Source organism: Mustela putorius, unplaced genomic scaffold (assembly GCF_011764305.1).
Source record: "Mustela putorius furo isolate JIRA1106 unplaced genomic scaffold, ASM1176430v1.1 tig00000095_pilon_pilon_pilon, whole genome shotgun sequence".
Lineage (NCBI taxonomy): Eukaryota > Metazoa > Chordata > Mammalia > Carnivora > Mustelidae > Mustela > Mustela putorius.
The window spans coordinates 41,101,741-41,125,654 of record NW_025421280.1 but is presented as its reverse complement, the minus strand read 5'-3'; the positions used below and the strand labels follow the sequence as shown (position 1 = coordinate 41,125,654).

The following is a 23,914-nucleotide window of genomic DNA, read 5'->3' as shown; positions in this document are numbered from 1 at the left end:
CCGGCTACCCCTCCTGCACCCCACTGGGTCAGGCTTGTCACCTTGTCTTCGCCCAGGTGCTCTTAGAAGGTGCCACCTGGGGCCCTGCCAGTAGAACTGGGCCTAGCGGAGCAGAGGGGCAGGGACTCAAGTCCTGGGATGTGGCCTGTGTGGGGCCTTGGGGAAGGTGCTGACCCCCTCGGGCCTCCGTTCTGCACCTATCAATGACGTCTCTCGACTCTGAGTCCATGGGGGTTCACTGCCCCTGTCAGGATCCAGGACACGGAGTGGCTCCCTGTGGGGCTTGGGTGTGTCTGTAAATGACAAGCAGGTATGGCTGGAAAGGGGGCCACCCTCGTCCGACATGCAGCTCTGGAGGACCATGGGGACAGGATGCTGGTGCCCCAGTCATCGTCCATGCCCTGCCGGCTGGCCACAGGCATGCACACATGCGGGTCCGCCGCCAGCCCCCCTCTCGCCTCAGCACCCCATCGCTGCCCCCCGGAACGCGTGTGTGCACCACAGTCCCTCGACCCACACGGCCGCCCGGGCCCAGCCCTCAGGGAAGACCCTGAGGGCCTGCCTCCTGGGGAGCAGACAAGGGCCCCGAGGCATGCCCAGTGCAGAGGCCTGGCTGGCGCAGACGCGCAGGCCGGAGCCGCCCACGCGCTGGTCTCGGACTGCTCCGGGTCCCCTGCCCAGCGCCTGTCCCTCACAGACTGGACTCTTCGCAGGCTTCCCCGCGTCCCTCCCTGGAGCTGTGTCTCTGTCTCCCTCCGTGTCCCTGCGGGCCCGCCTCTCTCACACCCACAGCCCCGCAGCCCCTGCAGGCTAAGCCGGTGACTCACCGACACGCACTGCCCTCCCCGCCCCGCAAGACAAACACGCGCCGAGGCAGGCGAGTTTTCCCGAATGGGCCCCGCCCCGCATCCTGGCCCCGCCCCGCATCCTGGCCCCGCCCCCGAGGCGCTGAGCCCGCCCGGCGCCCCGCCCACCGGCCTGCCGCCGCCTCTCCACTGGTCGGCTCCTGGCCCACGGCCCCACCCTGGCTCCCCTGGCCCGCCCCCCTGCGGCACAGGCCACGCCCCCCAGGCTCCCTATTGGCCCGCGCGGGCTGGCCCGGCAGAGTCGCCCCGCCCCCGCCCCGGCGATGGCCGAGCCGCGGACGCGCCGCGGGGAGGCAGAGCCGGCGGCGATCGGGGCGCGGGGCGATGCGCGGCCGCCTGTGGCTGGGCCTGGTGTGGCTGCTGCTGGCACGGGCGCCCGGCGCCGCGGGGACCCCGGGCAGTCCGCGGAGACCACGCAGCTACCCGCACCTGGAGGGCGACGTGCGCTGGCGGCGCCTCTTCTCCTCCACGCACTTCTTCCTGCGCGTGGACACCAGCGGCCGCGTGCAGGGCACCCGCTGGCGTCACGGCGCCGACAGTGAGTTCGGGGAGGGGTGCGGGGCAGACAGGCCGGCGGGAAGGACAGGGGCAGCAGCGGTGGTAAGGACCAGCAGGGCCCTCTGTCCCGTAAGGGTGAGTGGCGGCTGCTGGGGCCTCAGTTTCCCCATCTGTGCAGTGGGCCAACGCCCGCGCTGAGAGGGCTGGGCAGTTGAGGTAGGCGTCGCAGAGGAAGCTCCCAGCCCTGGCCCTGCTCCGCGGCACAGTAGCTGAGGCTGGGATCCCTGGGTCCCTTTCCAGGGGGGAGATGGCGGCGCCTGGAAGCCCCCCACCCCAGGGCCCGGCTGCATAAAGAAGCGGAAGCAGAGCGAGGGTCTGAGCCCTGGACCCCCCACACTGCACAGCCAAACTCAGAACTTGCTGGGGTGAGGGACCCCTGTCTTTCTTCCCACACATCATTGTGGTAGATGAGGGACAGAAAGGGAAAATGACCTGCCCAAGGGTCACATTGCTGGGGTCAGGGTGGGGGTGTTGCTGGGGCTCCTTAATGCCCAGAACTGTCCCTGATGCCCTGCCCAGCAAACAGTAGGCGCTCCATAATGTAGGAGTGATGTGTAATGTAGGAGGCAAGAGGAGGCACGGGAGCAAAGGAGAAGGAGCAGCCCCGGGATTGCCGGGGATCGAGAGCCTCCGTGACCCTGCAGCCCTGTCTTGGTCTGCCCAGAGCTCTGAGGCCCGGGCTGGGGATGGCTAATCACTGGCCACTACCTGAATCACCACCATTAGGGCAGGTAATCACCCCCTGCCCTTCCATCTGCTTTCATTGGGCACCCAAGGCTTTCATTACGCTCACCGGACAAGGACAATGACAAGGGGACTGGCTGGGCCAGTCCATCGGTGGTGGGCACAGGCAGGCAGGGTGTCTTCAGGCTGGGTGTGGGGCCTGGATCTTAGGTGGGTTGGGACAGTCACTGCTTCTCTCTGAGCCTCGGTTTCCCCATCTGGGCAGCAATAGTGGTGACATGGTTGACAGTTGTGTGGAGGGAGGCTCTTGGAGCTTTTCTCTTTCTTTAATTCTGTGGGTATTGATTGGGTACCTCTTGTAAACTGTAGTGGGCAGAAGGGGCACATAGGAGCGACCAGGACAGCCCACCATCATGGGGCTCCCGCGGCAGTGGGTAAAGTGAATGACTGATGCAGTAATTTCACGGGTGGCTATGTAGGGAGCAAAGAAAATGAAAACAGGGTGATGTACAGGGGATGACGGACAGGCAGCTTTACCGGAGAAGTCCGGGCGCTCTCCAAGGAGGTGGGCTTAAGTTGACTCTCATGTAGAGAGAAGGAGCTGGGTGCCTGCTAGGAGAGAGAGCAGGTACAGAGGCCCCATGTGACATGAGGTGAGTTCCCCATCACCTTAGGCATCCAAGTCCAGACTGAAGACCAGAGAGCGAGGCCTGAGCTCCAGAATAGGCCTGGTCACCCCTGGGTCAGCCTCGCTGGACCACTCCAAGTGGGCAAGTCTTCTCCAGGGTCTCCCATCTGCCACTTCCCAGGCCTCAGGGTTCCTCTCTGGGAAGCAGGCACATTGGCCCCTCCCACCTGGGGTTGTGGGGTGCAGAGATTGGCATACGGCTGGGGCTCCTGCAGTGGCAGTGACCACCATGGAGCTGATCATCACCCTGAGCCCCCCCCACCGCAGGGCCCGTCCTGCTTCAGGCCTTTACACTGGCTTCAGTGTCCTTCTCGCCCCTCCCACGCCCACCCTGGGGTGCTCCTGGCAGGGCCTGTGTGCCCCCTGTGTCAGCACACCCAGCACAAGGCCAAGCTCACGGCAGGGGCTGGGTGAACGCATAAGCGCCAGTGGGAGCGTGCGGGTGAATGGACGGTGGGCTGCCGGCCCTGAGCCCTGCCCCACCCCCCCACCCCCAGGCATCATTGAGATCCGCTCCATCCGCGTGGGCGTCGTGGTCCTCAAGGCTGTGCACACGGGCTTCTACGTGGCCATGAACCGCAGGGGCCGCCTCTACGGGTCGGTGAGTGCAGCGTGAGGGGTGTCTGGTGGGCGGGTGCTGGGGGGTGCAGAGGGTCCTGGGCCTCACATGCCCGACCCCCCGAAGCGGGTCTACACTGCCCACTGCAGGTTCCAGGAGCGCATCGAGGAGAACGGCTACAACACCTATGCCTCGCTCCGCTGGCGTCACCGTGGCCGGCCCATGTTCCTGGCACTGGATGGGCAGGGGGCCCCGCGGCGTGGCGGCCGGACACAGCGGCACCACCTGTCCACCCACTTCCTGCCTGTCCTGGTCTCCTGAGACCCCAGGTCTGCAGGATGCCTGAGCTGCACGGCCACGGACCTGGGGCCGGTGAGGTCCAGGCCGTGGCCAAGCCGGTCTGATCACTCCTCTTCTCCCCAAGCATTCATGGAGTGTGGGCCATGTGCCAGGCCGGGGGCACTGCAGGTCCCCACGGACACGACCTGACCCCCAGGAGTGCCTGAGTGGGGAGGAGGTGGACAATGAGCTGAGCAGAGGCCACAGGTGTCCAGTCACAAGCTGGGCCACAGAGGCCCATGAAAGACATGGCCATGTGTCACCAGAAGGGCTGGGACACAGCCTAGGCAAAGGCTCTGTGATGGGAGCCCACTGGGGTGTCTGAGAGAGGTAGGTTGGGAGAGGCTCGGGCAGAGCAAGGTCTGAGGCTGGGGGAGAGAGGGCGGCATGGACATGCCACAGGGTGACAGGTCCCTGTCCTCGTCCCGGGAGCTGGGACATGTCCCCTCCCACGGCAGAGGGGACCTTGTCAGGGCCCCAATGTGGGGGTGACTCTGGGCTCCCAAGGGTACCCGGCGTCCTCACCAGGTCCTCAGGAGAGGGAGGCAGAGGGCGGGGGTCCCAGAGACGGGCAGACCCGGTGCTGCTGGCGGGGAGGATGGAGGGGGCCGCAGGCCAGGCAAGGGCAGGAGCCGGGTCTCCCTGGGGCCCGGAGGAAAGAGGATGAGCCTTCCTTGCTGTATTTCTGAGCCTAGAACTGTCAGGGAATCGGTGTGTGGTGGTCACAGGGCGTAGAATGAACACAGAAGCACACGCACACGCACACGCGCAGTCTGAAGCTGCTTCAAAGGCAGCCGTGGCCAGGGCCCCCCGCTCCTGTGGTTGGGGAGTCGGGGAGGGCACGTGCAGGCCACAGGGGCTCCGTGCCTGCATCCTCCAGGGGCTCGGGGGAACCTGGGGTGGCCGTGCCTGCTGCCCTCCCAGCACCCCTGAGTCCTCACCCCCAGGCTGAGCCCCAGCAGACAGAAGAGGGGCAGAGGGAAGAGCCCAGGTTCAAAGCCCAGCTCTGCAGCCTTGGGCCTGGTGGGTCCGCTCAGGTGTCCCACCCCGGGCGGGCTTCAGGCGCCCACCCTCTCAGCAGCCACCTTCCACTTAAAACACGGAGAGTGAGGCCGGGGAGCAGGTGCCTGCCGGCCGGGCCGTGCTGACCAGAGGATGCTCGCCGCGGACAGGGGCGGCCGGGCTGGGGAGGCGCTGGTCCCCGGCAGCTGGGTCTACCCTCAGGGAAGCTCTGTCGTCTTCCGGCAGGGGGGGGGCGGGGGGGCTGCTGGCGAGCTCCTGGGTTGGGGTCCGCAGCCGGCAGAAGCGCCACAGCTCAGCCCGCCCCCAGCGCCCGCGCAAAAGGAAAACACGAACCACCTGCTTCTCTTTCTAAGTAGGTGTATTTTTAAATAGCTTTCAAGATACACATATTTTTTTCCTTTAAAAAACGTCTGTCGGAGCAGTTTTGTTCTTGTTTTGCTGGTCATCCCGTGGCCCCGAGCCCCCTGCGCCTGGGCTGGGGACGCCCGGGCTGGGGACTGGCAGCCTGTCCGGGCATCACGGAATCACGGAGACCCCGGGCCTCACGGTTCCACCCGGTCTTTCCACAGATCATGCAGGGCCGCGTGTGAGCTCAAACGTCCGTTTATTTCAAAGCGGTAATAATTTAAAATTATAAAAACCTTTCCGCCGCTGCTGTGTGGAGGGTGAGGTTAGAGACAGATGGGTGGGGGAGCTGGGGACGCCCCCAGGGGTGCCGTGTGCCCAGGCCCCTGTGCCAGATGCCAGCCTGGAGGCGGCGGTGCTCCGAGTCTCTGCCCGCGGCGGGGGTGGGTGGTGTGGGAGCCAAGGCAGGTGGGGCACCTCCAGGCTCCGGCTCCGTGGTGCCCCCCTGCCCCGGCCACAGCCCCACAGGGCCCGGTGCGGGTGGGGTCCTGTGCTCACTCTGGGGGCCGGCCGGAGGGAGGCGGGGGCTCAGGAGTTGCCGGCCGGGTTCTCGTTGCTCGGCGAGCTGGAGGACGAGGAGGACGAGGAGGACGAGAAGCTCACGCCGGTCAGGCCTGGGGGGTTGGTGGCCGTGTTCTGTCCCGTGAGACTTTTCCGGCACACAGGGCAGCTGTCGTGCTTGGTGGGGACACGGGGGGGAGGGGTCAGAGGCGGAGCACACGGGGGACCCCCAAGCCGCGGCCCCCGCTCACCTGTTGCAGCCAGGGCACGATGCAGCCGTCGTGGAAGAGATGACTGCAGGGCAGCTGCCGCACGCGCTCCCCCAGCCCGTAGTCGTCTTTGCACACGGGGCACTCCAGCCCGGAGCCTGCGGGGCCAGAGCCCGTGAGCGCCCCCAGGGCACTGCTGAGGGGGCGGTGCCGGGGAGGGAAAGCCGCCCAGCGGCCGAGACTACGCACCTACATGTTCCTCAGTGACGGGGACGGTGGGGAGGGCCTGGATTTTCTCTTTGTCTGCAGGCGGGGGGCCTGTGTTTTCAAACTGATTGAGGAGCTGAAAGACAAGAGGCCAGAGTGCCGGGAGCTCGGCAGGCAGGCGCGGCCCCTCGCCCCGCGGGGCTCTGAAATGCAAGGCTGAGCTACCTGCAAGAGCACCAAGGCTGTGTCTGTCCAGGTCCCCGGCCCCCCCCACAAAGCTGAGCCCCACGCTCCTCCCCACCCGTCTGTGCGTCCAGTCAGGGTCACTCGGCACCCAGGGCGACCCCTCCTGGCACCGGGGGTCCCGCCCAGGCGCTGGATCCTGCCCTGACCAAGCGCCACAGCCTCCCCAGTGCAAGCCCTCACAAGGCCCACCAGGGTCACGGGGACCACCCCATCCCAAGGACAGCTCAGGACTCCGTGGAGGTCCACGTGGGGCACCCCAGCCCCAGGATGGGAGTTATGGAGAACTGGGGAGCAGGGCATCCCCACCAGGGGCCCTTTCATCCTCTGGTAGCCTCGTCCTCAGCAGAAGGAAAGATGGTGACACCCCGGTGCCCACCTCAGGCACCCCACCCTGTACCTGCGTGATGATGGCATCCAGGCCGTTGGCCCCCCAGGCGTAGTCCATCGGATTTGAGTGCAGGACGCCCCTGGGCAGAGAGGTCTGGGGTTCAAGTGGCGGAGGGGCCGGGCAGGGCGCTAGGGGACCCACCCACCTACTCACCAAGGGCCCAGGCCCAGGCTGGGGATGCTGGCCGGGGTGATGATGCCATTAACCAGCTGCTGGATGATCCTGGAACAGAGCAGGCGGCCAGGCCTGCGGTCAGCACCCACCCGAGGGTGGCCCGGGCAGCATCTGTGAGCACCCACCACACCTGCTCCCCATGCGACAAGCCAGGGTGCATCCCAGAGGTTCCCGGCCCTGCCGTTCCCAGCAGCTCCGAAACATGCCGGCTGAGGGGTGGCAAAGCCTGGGCCTGGGGGAGCCAGGCAGGTCCCAGACGCCGGACACCAGGGTCATCGGCGCAGCCCAGGCTGTGTCCCGGGCTGGATTCTAACAGAGCAGAGCACGCCAGGGCTGCCCGTGCATCTGAGCCCAGCTTAAGTGACACAACGCGAGTCTGCACTTGGCCAAGTCCCCACTAGGAATCTCCTGAGAAGCCCGGCCCACGGAGGAATGTTCTCTTGTCAGCCCCGTCCTTCAGAACACGCCCCGGCCCACAGGGACGCCGCCCTGGTACCACGGACGGAGCTCCAGGCTCCACCGAGGAACCGCCCTGGGAGACAAGGACCTGAGTGGGAACCACGCCCCTGCCAGGTGAGCATCTGGGCAGGGGGCGTGGGGGAGAGGCAGGGACCCCATCAGAAGGATGGGGGCACCGAGGGGACAAAGGGCCCTCGGTGCTGTCCAGTTCTCGCCCGTCCTCAGGCCCTTGGGCCACACTTCCGGGCCCCTGTCTGCACCCCCCCAGCAGGGTGCGCTGAGGCAAAATCTGCCTGGACGTGCTGGGGACCGCCCTGCCCGGAGGTCAGCCCCAGAGCTAGTATCCACCCCTCTGTGCCCACAGACCCTTCCGGAAGGGCCGATGGCCGGTCCGCCTGCGCTGGGATGGGGCAGGCCTCAAGACTCCCCCAAGCATCCCGCCCGCCGGCTACCCCCCAGGGGCCTCACCCTTCCAGCGTGGGGACGCCTTCGTGCCGGCCGGTGGCCCGCCGTGCAGTGAGGCGGGCGCGGGGCTGCCGGGCGCCATACCGGTGCCGGGAGTGCTGCTCTCTCTCCCGCCGGCTCTCGGGGTCCCTGCCCTCATCGGCCTGCACCCCGGGGGGGAACGTGGGAATCTCGAAGCTGTCGTCAAAGATGCCGAAAGCAAACTGGCCGTAGCCCTGCGGCAGCGTGAACAGGTGCTGGTCCACGTTCTGCGGGGGAAGGGCTGTGGTCACAGGCCGGGCCCCTGAGCTGCCACCTGGGAGCCCAGGCGTCCTCCACGCACCGTGGGGTGTTGCCCCGACCCAGGGCTCTGGAGGATGGGGACACGCCGGGGGGGGGGGCCTGGCGTGTGTGGGAGGAAGGCGGAAGGTCAGGCCCGGCAGTCAAGGGTCAGGCGGACGAGGGAGGGCCGGGTGGCTGCCTGCAGGAAAGGCGCACGACCTGGGGCCGGACTCACCTCAAATGACGGCCTGCTCTGGTCTGGGGGTGCCGTGGAGGGGGCGGACCCATTTTCTGTACTCCTGGGAGGACGGGGGCAAGTCAGCACCAGGGGTGTCCCAGCAGGGCTCAGGGCGGCGATACCCCTCCGAAGCCCTGCCCGTGCCCCAGGTCAGGAAGTGGAGGCTGACTCCCCAACATCCCCCGCCCGCCTGCCACAGCCCGTCCAGACTCTCCCCGCCCAGAACAGAACCAGCATTCGGCGCAGCACCCCGTGTCCCAGCCACAACCCCGCCCGCACCCCGAGGGTGGTCCGGCCAGCGTGCACCCGGCCTGCGTCACCTGGTTTCTTCTGGAAGCTCCTCGATAAAGCCAGACTCGCATCTGGGGCAGATGTAATCCTGCAGAGGAGAGAGCATGTGAGCGCCGTCTCGGGGCCCCTGCCCCGGGCTGAGCTAGCGGGACCCCCCCGCCTCTAGCCGTGGCACACAGCAGAAGCTCCAGGCACACCTGGGAAGGTGCCCCAGGCCAGCGTCAGAACTGGCAGAGGCCCTGCCGGGTGGCCCTGGCGAGGGCATGAGCACAGACCCCCATCAGCCACAGCGACGACCTCTGTGTCTCCATGACTAGTGACCCCTGCACCTGCTGCCCCTCGTGCCGGTGAGGCCCAGGCTCCTAGGTCACCTCCTGCCGTCCCACAGTCCATCGGCCCACGCTCCTCAGGATCACAGAAGTCATTTCAAGGTCTCCACTCACCCACATCAGCTGTTAAAGGCTCTGACAAGGCCTGTAACAGGCCAGCTGCTGGGCCCACTGAGCAGTTCCCGACTTGGACAGACCGAAAACATTCTATGAGCACCTCTCCCCACCACGTGCACATAGAGGCCTCTGTACCAAGCTCTGGAAGGGTCGCAGGAGTGACCGTAGGGCCCCAGGACTATGGAGGCCTCAACAGTCCGAGTTCCAGGATGGGGGCACCTAAGGTGGGAAGTACCACCCAGGGACAGGGACCAGCCTGTGGACATCCATAGTGGCATTTCTGGAACATTCTAGTAGCCCCCGCACGGGGCCCGTGACCCCATTCCCAGTGGCACACCCCCTTCCCACCTCTGGCCCACGGGTGCTGTCCCGACTGGAGAGTGAGGGACTGGCCCCAGGGGAGCCACGGGCACAGGTGGGAGGCCAGGCCCCTCTGTCAGGGCCGCCGGAGCCATCACAGCACAGGCCACGTCCCCTCACCTTCCTGGACGCCACAAGCAAAGGGGGCCCCAAAGGAGTGTCTGAGCCAGATGGAAAGAAGCTGCACAGGCCACAGGAGCTGGTGTCCAGGACCCACACAGACCCTAACAGCTCAACAACAGAACCACAAACCACCCAGTGCAAAAATGGCCAAAGAACCAAAACAGGCAGTTTTCCAAAGACACAAGGGCAGCAGGACGCCGGCAGGACGCCCACCCCGTCGGGAGCAGGGAAATGCCAACCAGAGCCGGGGAGACGCCACGTCACGGCCCCCCGGACAGCCCGACCCCGACACGCAGTGACAAGTGCCGGCCAGGACGTGGGGACGTCGCTGGCGGGGACGTGACGCAGGACCGTCTCTTCGGAAACAGTCCCGCAGCTGCTCGGACAGTTGCACACGGACTCACGCGACGACCCTGCGAGTCCACGGCTGCGTACGTGGCCGAGACACACGGAAACACACGTCCCACCAAACCCTAAGTGCACGTCCACAGCGACACGACTCACGGCAGCCAAAAGTGGTGACGAGCACAGTGTCCCCGCACAGGTGGATGTAGCCCACCCACATGCGGGAGCATCCCCGGCCCCAGCAGGAGCGAGGCCCCCACGCCCCGCCCTGGGGACAGACCCCAAGCCCACCACACAGAGAAGGAACCAGACACAGGAGGCCGCATGGGGTGTCCACGCATGTGACACGTCCAGACCAGGCTCCTCCACGGGCGGGAAGGGGACTCGTGGGGGCCCAGGGGCTGGGGCAGGGGATGGCAGATGGGAACACGGTTTCCTCGGGGCTGATGGAAAGTTCTGGGACTGGATGAGGCGGTGGGTACAGGGCTCCTGAGCACACAGGAAACTCCGGAGAGCACGCCGTGAGCAGGTGGGTCATACGTCAACGAAGCCGTGAGAAGGAGCACGGATGGCAGGGACGTGGGGGCACTGGGCAGCTTGCGGCACAGGGAGCGAGCAGCCCTCAGGGTGCGGGCTCTCACTGCCCGGCAGAGCCTCTAGGGGAGGGAGGGTCAGCACGCAGGCTGGTGGGGCTGCCGGTGTCTGTGGCTGGCCTCGGTTAGGACGCCCGGACCCAAACCATGGCTTGGCACGGCCACGTCACAGTACCGGGCGTCACCCAGGGCTGCTTCGGCTCAGGGTGGGCAGGAAGGTCCAGGCTCTCTCTGCACCCTGCCGGAGCCCACCCGCCCCACCCCCGCCCTCCGGCTGAGCCGGAAACCAGGCCTGCGTCCGCCGTCACCAGGTGGGAAGGCCAGGGAGGGCCTTCGTGAGAGGGTGCCGCCCCCTCCCCTCGGAGCGCGGCCGCTCCCACCTCCACGGCCGCCCCGCGCCTGGCCCCCTCCCCGGCCGGCCTCGGAGTGTCTGCTGCCTCAGCCCAAACCGCGCAGCCCGACCTGCTGCAGAACAGGCAGCCCCTCCTCCCGCCGCGAGGCTTGGGGCGCTCCTGAGCGTCCCCGGGGGGCACAAGCCCCTCACCCCACTCTCTGCTCGCCACGCTGCCCGGCGTCAGCTCAGGACAGGCCGGCCGGCCGCTCGGCTGCCCTGCCCCCACCAGTCCACCTCCGCCTGCCCTCTCTTCTCACGGCCTGCACACCGTCCCCTTCGCCAGAGCGTTCTTCCCGGATAGCTACCTGGCTTGCCCCCGCTCGGAAGTCGGGTCTCTGCTCAAACGTCACCTCCTGGCTGCAAGCCTCGGTCTCCCCACCTGTAAATGGAGGATGGCCTCAACCCTAGGGCTCTGAGATCCGGCAGCCACCGAGGACCAGAGGGCTAGCTGCTGGCCGTGGTCAGGGCCCTGCCTCAGCGCTCTCCAGCCCCGCGCAAGCCCCACGGCCGAATCCAGGTTGGCCTAAGCCAGGGGCCCCCTAAGATGTCAGGCAGGACTCCAGCCCCTGCCTGCAGGCAGCGAGGAAAGGACCAGATCTGGGGGTGTCCCCGTGCCCTCCTCCTCCAAGGGCACACCCCAGAGACCTTTGTTCAACCTGCGCAGCCAACAGCAGACGCCTGCAACCCAGCAAGGACACCCTGGATGGAGTGCCCGCCGCCACGGGACAGAGCCTGCCCCTCCAGCCTGGGTCCAGGGGGTGGCAGCCCCAGGCTCCCAGCCCTCACCTGTGAGCCCCCGTCTCTGACCCATGGCTCCTCACGGTGAAGCAGTGACCTCTCCCCCTCGGAGGAGGGGCCCACCCCAGCACCATCGCCAACAGCGGTGGCCGGAGCACGGACAGGACGGACACTCAATCCAGAGCGCCCTGCTCCTGTGCTCAGCCCCCACGACGTGCCTCGGAGGTGCGACTCAGCCCCTCCTCCGTGACGGGGAGGACACGCGGGTGCAGACGCGGGACTGACCTGCCCAGGTCGCCCAGGTCAGCTGGGACGGCCCTCGGGAACAGCACCGGCCGCCCTGCCTTTACGACCTCCTTCACAGCATGGCCAGGCCAGGCCCCACAGGATGGTCTGCTCTAGGGTGACGCTGGGCTCTGGGGGCCGGGCCCCTCGGGGCCCCCTGCAGGACCCACAACTCCAGGTGCAGTGCAGACGCACCACAGGGACACAGACTCAGGCCCAAACACAGCCCCGCGTCCCAGCCTGTGCCCCACCAGCCCACGGACCTCAGGAGCCACCTGCTGCCCCACGCAGCTGTTCTCAGCAGTCACTGGGCGGAGGGACCTGCCCAGACCCCACAGGAAAGGAGACCCTGCCCCTCACCACTGCCCAGCCCCCCTGCCCTTTCTTCTTGCGCTCTGAGCAGCGGCCACCACGGCCCACGTCCACACCCCATCTGCCTCCGAGTGTCTGGGAGCGCCGTGCACACCGCTGGACGCCCGGGTGCAGAGCCGTACCACGACCCGGCCGTGGGGGAGGCCTGCTGGGAGCCGAAGATGTGCACACACAGCCCAGCACTCGCTTCCCCCCAGGGTCCCCATGCCCACCTTCCTCCGTCTTCCCAGGGTGCTTCAGACCCACGGCTAGCCGGGAGCCTATACGACAGGACAGTGTGCCCACTGCGCTGGGGGTGTCCCCTCGCTTCAGCTGCCACATGGCTCAGAGGCCTGGGGTGCCCTAGGGTGCGGCTCACCCCGGCACCCAGCCACCTCCTTGGGGCTCAGCCTGCTTCTGCCTCTGTTGACTTCAGAGCCTGAGCAAACATCAGCCCTCTTCGGGGCTGCAGGGTGGGGTCCACGTTCCCCGGGAAGTCAGGGCCCCCTAGGCATCTCCGGGGCCCGACGTCCACTCCATGCTCCGTGAGTCCAGCAAGCCACTGGAGTCAGTTCCACCCTTCACCTGCCCAGGGCCCCGGTTTCTGCAGCTGCAAACGGACAGCTCACCACGGGCAGGGCCCCACACGGCTGTCAGGTGGCCAGAGGGCCCAGAATGAAGCCACATGGTGCCCAGGAGGCAGGCCCAGCCCCAGGGCTCTGTGGGGAGGACTCCACTCATTCTGCTGAAACCTGAAGGCCAGGACGTCTCCAGACCCCCCAGGAGCAAGCAGTGGCCGCGTGAAGAGCGCGAGGGCAGCCTGGCTCTCCGCGCCCCGGCACCTCTGCAGGCCCGCTCTCCGTCCGGGCACGCACTCAGGGCATCTCCGAGAAGGAAAGCGGTCGCCGTCAACGAGACAGGGGAGAGAGGGCCACCTGCCGCAGGGAGCTCAGGGCGTGACGACCCCACGCTGCCGCCTGCTCTGTCCACCCGGTGGGACTTCCCGGAAGCCCTGCAGACGCCGGGCACAGCCAGGCTCTGCCCTCAGGGGCGCCACGTCCACAGCCCTGCAATCACGTCCACCCAAGCCGGCACCCCCGCTGCATCCCGAGCGCGGCCTTCTCCTGGGAAGGATCGAGTCCAGGCTTGTGCGCCAGCCTCGGAGGCCCTCAAGCCAGCCGGCCTGTCTGGTTCCTGCTCCCACATGCCCTGCGCCAGCGAGGCCGCCGCTGTCCCTGTGCACCCCGCGGGTCAGGGCCGGCACTCCTCCACACGACGCGCTTCCACTGGACCCCACAGGGCGGACACGGGTTAGCTCCTCAAACCCGTCTCGCAGGCCAAGAAACAGAGGTCCAGGGAGTGGAGTGCCTTGCCCGGAGCCACACGGTGGAGACGTAGCACAGCTGGGGGCGACCTCAGCCTGATCCTGCAGAGAAGCCCCTGAGAGCAGGCACTGTCTCAGGGCCTCTGGAGGGACCTCAGCGGTGACAAAAATCCCAGGTAGGAACTGCACAAAAGCCAGGCCCCATGTGTGCAGCGTGCGAACCCCGGGCCACCTTCCCCTGCTACGACGTCGACGGAGCCTGCGTTTCCGCCCCTGCGTGCCCCGCGTGCCCCCGCGGATCAACGGCCGGTCGCCTGCGCCTGCGCCGCGTGGAACCCTACCCAGGCCCGCGAGCAGGCACGTCCTCACCGTTCCTGGCTGTGACAGAACCTGCCAGCGTCCTAACCAAACATCTGCCAATCACGCATCCCACACGGCCTCTCTGCCCAGCCTGTGAACTCTGAGGACGAAGGCCAAGGGTATCTCCACACCACTGGATTCCGTGCTTAGGAAGGTCCTCACCAGCCCCGTGACAACTACAAAAGGTCAGGGTCCTCCAGGTCCAAGGCCACAGGGCCAGGCGGTGGCCACACCTGGCCAGGACCCAGGCTCTGGGAGGTGCTGGCCCCAGGGAGAGAGGCCCAGGGCGGACAGCTGTGCAGACCGCCCGGCCCCACCACACAGCAGGCCCCTGTGGGGGAAGCCCGAGACCCAGGGCCCGTGGCGGGACTGCAGGCCATTAGGCCAGGCCGGCGAGCCGTCAGGGGACCAGTGCCTTCCCACCCTGGTCGAGAGAGACGCGGAGCCGGGGCTAGAGGCAGAAGCGGGACTTCCAGGAGGGGCAGGCGCAGGCCGGTCCGCTCGGCTCCCCCCAGGGCTCCACATCTCAGGGCACCTTTTATTCTCCCTTCCCCGGAGGAGGGAGACCCTCGCCTCTGGAAGCCACACCTCCCTACCCTTCCCAGGCTCGGGGGCGCAGACACTGCGTGCTCCAAACCCCGACTTGAGCCCACTTTCCTCCTCTGTGGCCGGGAGGACACCGACAGACCCCTCGCCCTGGCCCCTCTCCCAGGGGTGCCCACGGCTGGAAAGGCGGACCCCAGCCCGCCTCCGATAGGGGAACAGCCTCCACCCGCCAGCCGGGCCGCTGCGGAGACGAAGTGCCAGGAGGGCAGGGAGCGGTGCTCCGGAGCCGCTGACACCGACCCCGCACCTCCCTCTGCCTGCCCCGCGGGATCGGCCAGGGCCAGCGTCGGGGCCGCGGCCGGCCCCAGCTTCCCAGGGTTTCCCCTTCGGCACCCGCCGAGGAGGAGAGGGTGCGACCAGGCCGCCGCCCGGGCCGGCGGGGGGACACGGCTCCCCCCCGGGACCTCCGCGATGAGGAGTCTGGGAACCCGCACCTGCAGCAAGCTGCCCCTGCCGCACCGCGCGGCTGCGGGAACGCGGGCCTCAGCGAGCAGAGAGCAACACCCGGCCCCAGGCCGGCCTCCGCGCCCCCGCCCCGAGCTCCAGGGAAGCTCGGAAACGCAGGCCCGCGGCCCCGAGAGCCGCCCGGGGCAGCTGTCAGGCCGGGCGCAGGTCCACCGCCTGCCCGGCCCTTCGCGACCCCGGGAAGGCGGGCGGGAGGGCTGCGGCGGGCGGCCCGCAGCCAGGCGCCCGCAGCGCCGACCACGCGCGCCGGGAACGGCCTCCGGGGCCCCCCGCCTCTCTCCTGCGGGGCGGCGCGCCGAGCGCGGGTCACGCGGCCTCCGCGGGCCTCAGTTTCCCCAGCAGGGACCGAGGGGCCTGCGGGGCGGGAGGCCGCGCATCTGGGGTCATCGGCCCCGCAGCGCCCCCGGCGGCGGACCCCGCCTCCTGGCCCTCCGCAGAGACCCGGGCCGACGCCTCCCGGGCCTCAGTTTCCCCGTCGGAGCCCGCTCGCCTCCGGCCGAGAGCGAGCGCTCCCGCCCGCCGCCCCGGCCCGGGCCTCACCGGCAGGCGCGGCACGATCTCGACCGAGCAGCAGTGGCAGAAGTACCGTCCGGGGTGCGGCGACGCCTCGGCCATGGCCACTGCCGCCTCCTCCGCGCCGCCCGCCCCCCGCGCGGCGCCCGCCGCCGGCCGTTTGCTGCTCCCTTGCCGGCCGACGCGCCCGCGCACGCACACGCACACGCACACGCACGGCACGCACGGCACGCACGGCACGCACGGCGTGGGGTGGGGAGCGCGCGGGAGCGAGGCGGGCGGCGCGCGCGGCAGGCGCGGGCCCGGGCAACGGGGGCCGCCGAGGGACAAACTCAGCGCGGGCGCCTTTCGCGCGGGGCTCCGGGCGGCCTCGACGACCAGGGGCGGGGGCCCGGGGCGGGGGCTCGGGGCGGGGGCTCGGGAGGGGCGGGCGCCGAGTCTCCCTGGCAACCCGGATCGGGGAGCGGCTGGGGGCGAGGCCCGGCTGCGAGCGGCGAGGAGGCCGAGGGGCGGGCCAGGCCTGGGCTGGGGGCGAGCCCCTGCGCTCCGGAACAGGCCGTCGCTTTCACTTCCCTAGTGGCGTCTCCCACCGCCGCGCCCGCGCTTCTGTCCCCTCGCCGTGCTCGCTGGTGCGGGGTGCCGGGCGCGCTCCCCCCTCCGGCCCTTTGCGCTGGCTGTGCCCCTTGGCGGGTGCGCCCCAGACACCGGCGTGGCTTTCTTCTCGCTTTTCTCCAGTCTTTGCTCAAATGTGTCACCTGCCGGGACGCCTTTCTCAATAGCACTTCTTTCCACCTGATCAACGGTAGGGCCGGCTCCACAGAAGGGACGCCTGTGTCTCGTTCCCAGATGGCCTCAGGACAGCGCCTGGCGCACAGGGATTCCATAAACACTCGTGCCCTGAATGCAGAGGACAGGCCAGTTCCGGGGTCGAAGGAGGACCGCCTCCGTGCCACAGTGTGACCCACGGGATCAGGGAGTCAGGCCCGCCAGGGGTGGCCTTGTTTCTGAAAACGAAGGAAGCCTAACCCCCCCGCCCCCCGCCCCATCCCACAAAGTAAGTCAGCCAAACATTCACTGTCACCCAGCACAGGCCGGGGTCAATTCTGAGGTTACGTCCAGCCCAATCATGCATTTATTGATGTACCCACTCAACAGAACATTCACTGAGCACCTGCTGCGCGCCGGACCTTGTGATGCCTGCGAGAAGACAACGTGGACAGACGGTGAAAATGGCTCCGTGGTTCCAGGAGACACCGCAGTCCCATGAGACTGGGCCAGGGGCTGGGTTCCTGGGGTGGTGCTGGCTCTGCCTTGGAAGACAGACAGGGTTTCCTAGGGGAAACCAATCCTAGGGGATTTGGGCCAGGGCTTTGAGGAACGAATAGGAGTAGGTTGGAGTTGGGCTTCCCACAAAAGCACTGGAACCAAAACGGAGCCTATGTATAAAGGATCTTGAATGGCAAGAGGTTAGGGACAAGGACTTGTCTGCCAGCCAGTCTTGTCCCCCTCAAGGTCGAGGGGTGATTGCAAGGCAGGCATTCCTGCTCTGACCACTGGCATGTATGCTGGTCCCATCACTGGGAATCCAGGAAACCCCAGGTCCAGGGAAGGGCAGTTTGCTTCCGGCTTCTCATGCCTAGGCCTAGCTCATTTCACTCTACAAACACGTTCATGCTTTCATTCTGCAGAAGTCTATGAGGTATCGCCCAAGAGGCCTCAGAACCAGCAGGCCTGTGTTCTAGACCCGCCAAGCATTGCTGGCTGTGCGGCTCGAGGTGGGTCACTTCATTCTCGGTACAGATAGCACAACCTGCCTCGGGGTTCTGGGGCTGCACGAGGCTTGGAGGACACAGGGGTACCCATGGCGCCTCCCGGGTCCCCATGGGACCTTGCTGCCTGCCCTGAGTTCACCTGCCCCTAGCCCACCCCTCCCAGCCCAGCCTCACTGGTTCCCTTGGGTGGGCCCAGCTGCAGCCCACCTCAGGACCCTTGTCTGGTCATGCCCTCTGCTGGGAGTGCCCTTCCCACTGTCCCTTCTCTTTCCTTGCTTCTCCAGAGGCTGCCCCAACCCCTTCCTGAGAGGGTCCCCTCCCATACTGCACCCTGATGCCAGCACCCCCTTTCCTTCTCCTGGAGCCATCCCCTACAGCAATCCAGGAGTAGCAACGACATTGCCCTAAACCTGAGACCACGGCTCAGCCTAAGTCAGTGTCCCACAGATTCTTGAATACATGAATAATTAGTGAGTCCCTGCTGGGTGCCGGCCCCTGGAACAGAAAGCAGGATTTTGTATATCCTAAGACCAGGAGCTCAGTAAGCAGGGTGCGTTGTTGGGAGGTGGGGAGGGGGGAGCTGAAGTTCAATCTTCTAGCAAGCACGACAACGTGAGGGCAATTGAGAACCCCCCCCCCCACCTTACATTTGAGACTGAGGGCGCACATGAGTTCATGCGCGAGGCCAGGACTCGAGCCCCAATCATTGGGCCTCTGTGTCCTCTGCATGGGCCCCTGCCTGCGGGCTACCCTGGAACTGGGGCATTGGAATGCCGGCTCAGGCAATGTCTGTGTATAACCCCATGGCTCTGAGGTTCTGGGGCCCTCAGGTACCCATTTTTGGCCAGGTGGCTGCCATGCTGCTGATGGGACAGATGGGAGGGTGCTCTGATGGCCTGGCACAATGAAACACAGGGGACTCCTGATGGATTTCCCAGCATTTCCTTGAAAGGTCTTGGACTGTGGATCATGGAGGTAGGTGGCACCTGGGCCCTACAGAGTCCCCCAGGACAGGGCCATGCCTACCCCCTCCGACTTCCCACAACACAGTTGTGCTCCCCTCTTAGACACTACAGGACAAGGACAGACATCCCCTCCAACAGTCTTCCATCCCTAAAACGGGTCTCCCTCCTGCCTCCCCGGCAGTTGCCTCTGTAAAGGGCATATGTCTCGTCACTAGACCTTTGTGTGTCCCCTCCCCTCGGCCTAGAGCATCCTCTCCTTCCGCTGCCCCAGGCTGAGTCAGGAGCCTCCCGGCAGGAGCAGTCAACAACCATCGGAGCTTCCCCCTGGGCAGGTGACTCTGGCTCTTTCTGGGTTTCCTCCTGTCCCCTGGGACACAATAGCTTTCACCTCTGAGTGGGGACGATTCAGGGGGTAAGGCCTCTCCTAACCCTCTTCCAGGGTCAGCTTTTTTTTCCGGCTTTGGAGTGGGTTTTGATTTTGGGTGAGTGACCATGTTCAGAGCTTTTTTCTAGCTATTTAACTTTCCATGTGAGTGTTAGGACCTCCTCTCTGGTGGGACGATTCCGTGGAAGTTAGGACTGGAGCGGCACTCAACTTGTTGAGCTGGTAGCATTCGAGGCCCTGTCCTGGCCCGGGGAGGCGGGGAGGGGGGGTGGTAGGGGTGCTCAGGTACTCGCCTACTGAGGTGCAAATCAAGCCTCAGAGGCCCTGGGGGGGTTTGGGGCCAGAGCAAGGGATTACCCACATTGCAGGCAAGAGACTAAGGCACTGAGCAGGCAGGCCACTGTCCCACTGGGCAACATTCCTCCAGGCCAACAGGCGACTTTTGCAGTTTTGGGGGTTTTCTTTTTAATCTTTTATTTGTAGTTTTTCAGTTATGTCTTTTTATCCTTTACATTTATATTTGTTGGTCTGTATTTTTTATTTCTATTTTTTCATTTGATTCATACACACCCAGGGGTACCTCCTCTACCTGAACCAACAGCACTTTACCAAACGGGGTGATCAGCACCAAAGACCCGAAGCCCAGGCCCATCTGCAGCCTCATCCACGCTGGCTGCTCACCTCTACGGTTGGGTCTCGGTTCCGCATCCCGCTGGGACATTCCTTGGCCGTGCCCTTGACACAGCGGCACGGGCTCGGATCAGGCCAACGGAGCGCTCAGGCTTCCTCTTTGCGCTCCCCGTGCGGTCGCCGGGGCAAACACAGAGGGTGGGCCGGGAGCACTAACGGATGCATGAATGAGAGGAGCAGGGGACCAGGTCGCCGCCTGCGGGAGGCGGGGCCGCGGGAGAAGCACCGACGGGGGGACCGCGCGGCGGAGGGCGGCGCGCGGTCCCGTCCCGTGGGACCTCACTGTGCGGAGCCAGCCGCCTGGCCACGGGCTTGCGCTCGTGGCTCACGCCACCCCGTGAACAGTGCCCGGCCGCCGGGGCGGGACTGCGTCCACGGTCCCCCTCTCGCAGGGGGCCCAGGGTGACAGCTTCCGGGCCGGGTCCCGCTGGCCTGGCTTCTCCTCCGGGTCGGGGGTCCCCCCACCCCCGCTCCCCTGGCGGCGGCGGGGCCAGTAATGCCCTGCTCACCGCGACCCCCGACACTCGCGCTGTCGGCCGCAGAGGCCGCCGCAGACTCCGGATCTCCAGCGCCGCGAGCAGACGCGGCGGCGCGGCGGGACGCGCCCTAATTTGTCAGAGCCGCGAACTGGACACTGATACACCCGCTTCCGCCGGTCACGTGCGCCCTCGCCCCGCCCGCGGTCCCCCAGGCCCCGCCCCAGCAGGCTCTCTCTCCCTCCGTTGGCCAGAGCTGGGTCACATGGTCGCCTCTAAGCCAACGGCTAGCGAGGGGAGTGGCTGAGACTACGTCGATTCGTTCGGCCTATCAGCTTTCGCCTTTGGCCTAGGGGTGGGCCCTATCGTCCACCGCAAAGAACACTGCCTGCGCAGAATCTGTTCCCTTTTCAGGGAGGCGCGTGGGGGCGGCCGTGGGGGGGGCGGGGGGCCTGGGGGCGGCGGGGGCGGCGGGGGCGGGGGGCCTGGGGGCGGCGTGGAGGAGTCGCGGCCCGGGGCCTTGGCTGAGCGGAAAGGGCCTGGAACCCGGCTGGAAAGCCAGGTCTTCGTCTGAGGGCCGCGGGGCGCCGCGCGTGCCGTCGGGGGGGGGAGGGCAGCCCCAGGAAGGCGCTGACCAGGCCCGGCTCCGACCGGGCTCTCCCGGAGCGGCCGCCACGCGCGAGGCTTCGGTGGCTGCCGTGGCTGTCCGCCTCACACGCGCGGTGAGAGAGCCCGCCAGGCTCCGCTTGCCAGAGCCCTGACCGTGGCCGGTCCTCGTGCACGGCCCGCAGACCTTTCGTGGATGAGGGGTCTGTCGCAGGCCTCCTTCCGACGGAGGACGGTGGGACGAGGTGACCCTGAGAGTCCTGGGGTTACATCTTGGAGGCAAAGATGGGCACTTCCGTGTGGGTGACTCCTACAGCCCCTGCGGATCCGCAGCTCTGGGTCCTAAAGGCTCGACTTGAATAAAATGTCAGCGGGCTTAGTGAAAGCTGGTTTTGTTCACTGCAAGTGACGGACACTCGGCTTAGATGGACTTCATCTTGGGGTGGAGGAATTCAGGCACAGCGGGATCCAGGACTTCCAACCACAGTACAGGGAATTTCTGCTGCCCCTCTTGGCTCAGTGTCCCGCTGGCCTGGCTTCTCCCTGGCCCTTGGTAGGAGCCACCAGCAGCTCCAGGCTCACACCCCTCCAGCTCAGGCAGGAAGTGAGTATCTCTTTCCCAGAAAAGAAAAATCTCAGACTTGACTCCTCCTGGTTTGCTGAATGCTAGATGACCCTAATTGGTTCAGCCTGGGTTGCTGCCCACTCCAGGGATCCTTCGGGTTGGGAGCCCAGGAGGTGATTACTCCAAGGAAAATCTGATTACTCCAAGAGGGGCCATGCCAGCCGCAAGTCTGGGGGCTGGCCATCATTGTCCAGTCCGGAATAGGAGGGCCTTGCCCCACAGCTCAGCACATGGGTCCTCGAATCTTGCTTATCTGGTACTGATGCCATGCCCCAAAACGGGGGCGCTTTGTGATGGCCAGAAAGTCACTTTCCTTCCTCCACCCTCTGTATAATGGAAGCCTGTCTCACGGCATCATGGTGAGTGGCAAAGAAAACTCATCAGGCATCTCCCCTGGACAAACACCTATCTGCTCATCAATAAGTATCTGTACACACATGTCCGCCCCTGCTGTGCACCATGCACTGTCCCTAGCCTCCTGGCTGGAATTGGCAGTAACGGGATTTGTGCCCATTTTACAGATGAGAAAATGGGGCACAGAGAGGTCCCACGTAGTCTGGCCAAGGTGCAGTTCCTGTACCAGGCTTCCACCAGACGGGTCCTTCCCCTGCGGGCCCAGGGTCACCGCCTTGCAGGCTCCACAGCCTCGCTGCTCCCAGGGCCTCTGCTCTGCCGCCTGCCTTCTGCTTGTGTTCACGCCTTGTTTGTGTCCAGCCGGCAGGGACCCTATCGCTGTGGCACTAGGCCCAATGTAGACAGCCTGCCTGCTGCTTCTGTGACAAATTGCCCCCTACTTGGCAACTTAGCAACACGACTTTTCCTCTTCTCATTCTGGAGGTCAGGAGTCCAACCTGGGTCTCACTGAACTAAAATCAAGGTCTTGGTACAGTCTGATTCCTTCTGGAGTCTCAGGGGTGGGGGGATCTGTTCTTGCTTTTCCAGCTTCTACTCGTTAAATTCTCTGAAGATTTTCTCATTTTGAGAGCAAGAATGAGAGTGCACAATTGTGGGGAGAAGAGGGCGAGGGAGAGAGAGAGCCCATGCTGACTCCCCACCGAGCGTGGAGCCCAACACACGGCTCGATCCCAGGACCCAGAGATCATGACCTGGGCCAAAGGCAGCTACTTAACCCACTGAGCCCCCAGACGCCCCAGCAAGCGCCCTCCTTCTGCCCATCACCCACCACCTCCCTCCATCAACTCTCACTTTGTTCTCTACCGTTAAGAGTCTCTTAGGGGCACCTGGCTGGCTCAGTCTGTGGAGCGTGCAACTCTTGGTCTCGGGGTTCTGAGTTCAAGTCCCATGTTGGGCATGGAGTCTACCGAAAACAGAAAGAAAAAAAGTAATGGTTTGCGATTGTGTAGTATTTGTCCTTCTCTGACTGACTGACGCTTTTCCAGCTTCTGGAGGCTACTCACATTCCTGGGCTCGAGGCCCCTCCCTCTTTGTCCATGGCCGGTGACGGCAGGTCACATGCATCTCTTTGACCACAGAGGGAAATGGTCTCTGCTTTTGATGACCCTCTGATTCCACTGGGCCCACCTGTGCCATCCAGGACCCTCTCCCCAACCAAACGTTTGAGGCGGGCTTTGTCTTACCTAGCACGAACGTCCGACCACTTCAGTCCCTGCCCCCTTGCCTCACCATTGTCCAGTCTAGTGTGATTTAAATGTCCTCCTCCTCTAAGAAGCCAGCCTTGACCTCCCCAGTCCGCACTGGGCCTAGCGCCCGCCATCAGAACTCTGATCGCTCTGGATGGTCATGGCCTGTTTTCTGTGGGGTCTGGAGGAGTGAAGCCTAGGGCCGTGGGGAGTCCTGGCGGATGCCTGAGCTGGGGAGGAGCCTGATGGTAGACACCTGTGGTAGGAAGTGGGCTGCCGAGGATGAGGCTGAGGCCAGTTCAGGGTGGAGAGAAGGGCATGAAAATAGGGCTCCTCAGTGAGGGCCAGTGACTTGCTGGAGGTCACCTAGCACATGGCCTCTGGGTTGGGGAGACATGCCAGGTCAGGTGGGGGCAGCAGCTGCTGGCAACCACTCTCAGTTCAGAGCCCACGCCAGGCTGACAATAACCCTTTGGTACCACCCAGGCTGGGGCAGCTGAGCCATGGCAGGGTCAGGTCTCGGCCAAGGTCGCAGTGTCTGGCTCTCGCACACCCTTGATGAGAACATCAGGTCCCATCCTTGCCCCACTCCCCAGCCAGGGGAGAATCCCCTCACACAGTCAGAGGTCAAGGACAGGCGAGACGGCTGGTGTCCTCCCTCAGTGCCACGGGACAGGAGCGTGGCCCCTGGCCGCTGGTGGGGGCCCATGGGGCAAGTTGAGCTGCTGACATGGAGGAAGGGGTCCCGGCGTGGCATACTCGGTGGCAGATCGCAGGCATGTGGGAGGTCTGGAATCTTTGGCTTCCACACCTGGGGCCGGGGGCGGGGAGGGGTGATGCAGCAACAGGAGGTCACTGCCCTTGAAAGACCCCATCGCTCTCATCCTTTTTATGTTCCTGAAAGCACTGCCACTCTTCAAAGTTATCTATTAACTTGTTCGTCTATGTATTTTGTTTTTCCAGCCCTTACAAACCGCGGGCGTGGGAGCGCCTGGGTGGCTCAGCAGGTTAAAGCCTCTGCCTTCGGCTTGGGTCATGATCCCGGGGTCCTGGGATCGAGCCCCATATCGGGCTCTCTGCTCAGCTGGGAGCCTGCCTCCCCCCCCCCCTCTGCCTGCCTCTCTGCCTACTTGTGATCACTGTCTGTCAAATAAATAAATAAATAAATAAATCTTACAAACTGCGGGCCTGGTGATGAGACTGGGTCAGCTTCGGTCACTCTGGTACCCCAGCACCCCCCAACAATCCTTGCCCTAGGAGATTGTCTTGATTTCTTACAAATTCAATCGGAATGGGGCTGTCCAGGACCCATGAACATGTGGAGAGGGCC

General features: G+C 65.6%; 2 protein-coding genes and 1 long non-coding RNA gene across 8 annotated transcripts; 2 read left to right on the top strand and 1 right to left on the bottom strand.

Annotated features, from left to right (window-relative positions):
* The first annotated feature begins 1,119 nt into the window (after nt 1-1,119).
* FGF22 (fibroblast growth factor 22) lies at nt 1,120-5,100 on the top strand. The gene is made up of 3 exons (XM_004778132.3): nt 1,120-1,404; nt 3,294-3,397; nt 3,482-5,100. Exons 1-3 carry the CDS (start codon nt 1,191-1,193, stop codon nt 3,674-3,676), a joined length of 513 nt encoding a protein of 170 aa, XP_004778189.1. The 5' UTR covers nt 1,120-1,190; the 3' UTR covers nt 3,677-5,100.
* Nucleotides 5,101-5,304: 204 nt separating this feature from the next.
* Nucleotides 5,305-15,673, bottom strand: RNF126 (ring finger protein 126). Of its 2 annotated transcripts, XM_045088209.1 has the most exons (10): nt 15,492-15,558; nt 11,128-11,201; nt 8,550-8,649; nt 8,268-8,331; nt 7,775-8,019; nt 6,827-6,895; nt 6,683-6,752; nt 6,082-6,175; nt 5,875-5,990; nt 5,305-5,800 (listed from the first exon to the last, which is right to left on the bottom strand). In XM_045088209.1, the coding sequence occupies exons 3-10, from the start codon at nt 8,630-8,632 to the stop codon at nt 5,651-5,653; spliced, it is 891 nt and encodes a 296-aa protein (XP_044944144.1). In that variant the 5' UTR covers nt 8,633-8,649; nt 11,128-11,201; nt 15,492-15,558; the 3' UTR covers nt 5,305-5,650. The 2 variants fall into 2 exon arrangements, with proteins under 2 accessions (XP_044944144.1, XP_044944136.1); XM_045088201.1 differs by lacking the exon at nt 11,128-11,201 and having other exon boundaries at nt 8,591-8,649; nt 15,492-15,673.
* A 52-nt stretch (nt 15,674-15,725) lies between these two features.
* Nucleotides 15,726-20,743, top strand: LOC101689034. 5 transcript variants are annotated; one of them, XR_006609055.1, is made up of 6 exons: nt 15,726-16,518; nt 16,620-16,687; nt 17,153-17,239; nt 18,085-18,211; nt 18,447-18,533; nt 19,161-20,743. It is a non-coding gene; the product is annotated as an uncharacterized LOC101689034 (long non-coding RNA). The 5 variants fall into 5 exon arrangements; XR_006609054.1 differs by having other exon boundaries at nt 16,620-17,239; XR_006609057.1 differs by having other exon boundaries at nt 16,620-17,239; nt 18,641-20,743.
* The last annotated feature ends 3,171 nt before the right edge of the window (nt 20,744-23,914 follow it).

What these genes read in the sequence shown, in the direction of transcription:
- FGF22 (XM_004778132.3), top strand. Translation starts at nt 1,191, where the DNA reads ATGCGCGGCCGCCTGTGGCTGGGCCTGGTGTGGCTGCTGCTGGCACGG. An exon ending in CTGGCGTCACGGCGCCGACA is followed by an intron (nt 1,405 to 3,293) that starts GTGAGTTCGGGG and finishes CCCCACCCCCAG; the next exon opens with GCATCATTGAGATCCGCTCC. An exon ending in GGGGCCGCCTCTACGGGTCG is followed by an intron (nt 3,398 to 3,481) that starts GTGAGTGCAGCG and finishes GACCCCCCGAAG; the next exon opens with CGGGTCTACACTGCCCACTG.
- RNF126 (XM_045088201.1), bottom strand. Translation starts at nt 15,566, where the DNA reads ATGGCCGAGGCGTCGCCGCACCCCGGACGGTACTTCTGCCACTGCTGC. An exon ending in AGATCGTGCCGCGCCTGCCG is followed by an intron (nt 8,650 to 15,491) that starts GTGAGGCCCGGG and finishes TCTCCTCTGCAG; the next exon opens with GATTACATCTGCCCCAGATG. An exon ending in AGAGCAGGCCGTCATTTGAG is followed by an intron (nt 8,020 to 8,267) that starts GTGAGTCCGGCC and finishes CTTCCCCCGCAG; the next exon opens with AACGTGGACCAGCACCTGTT.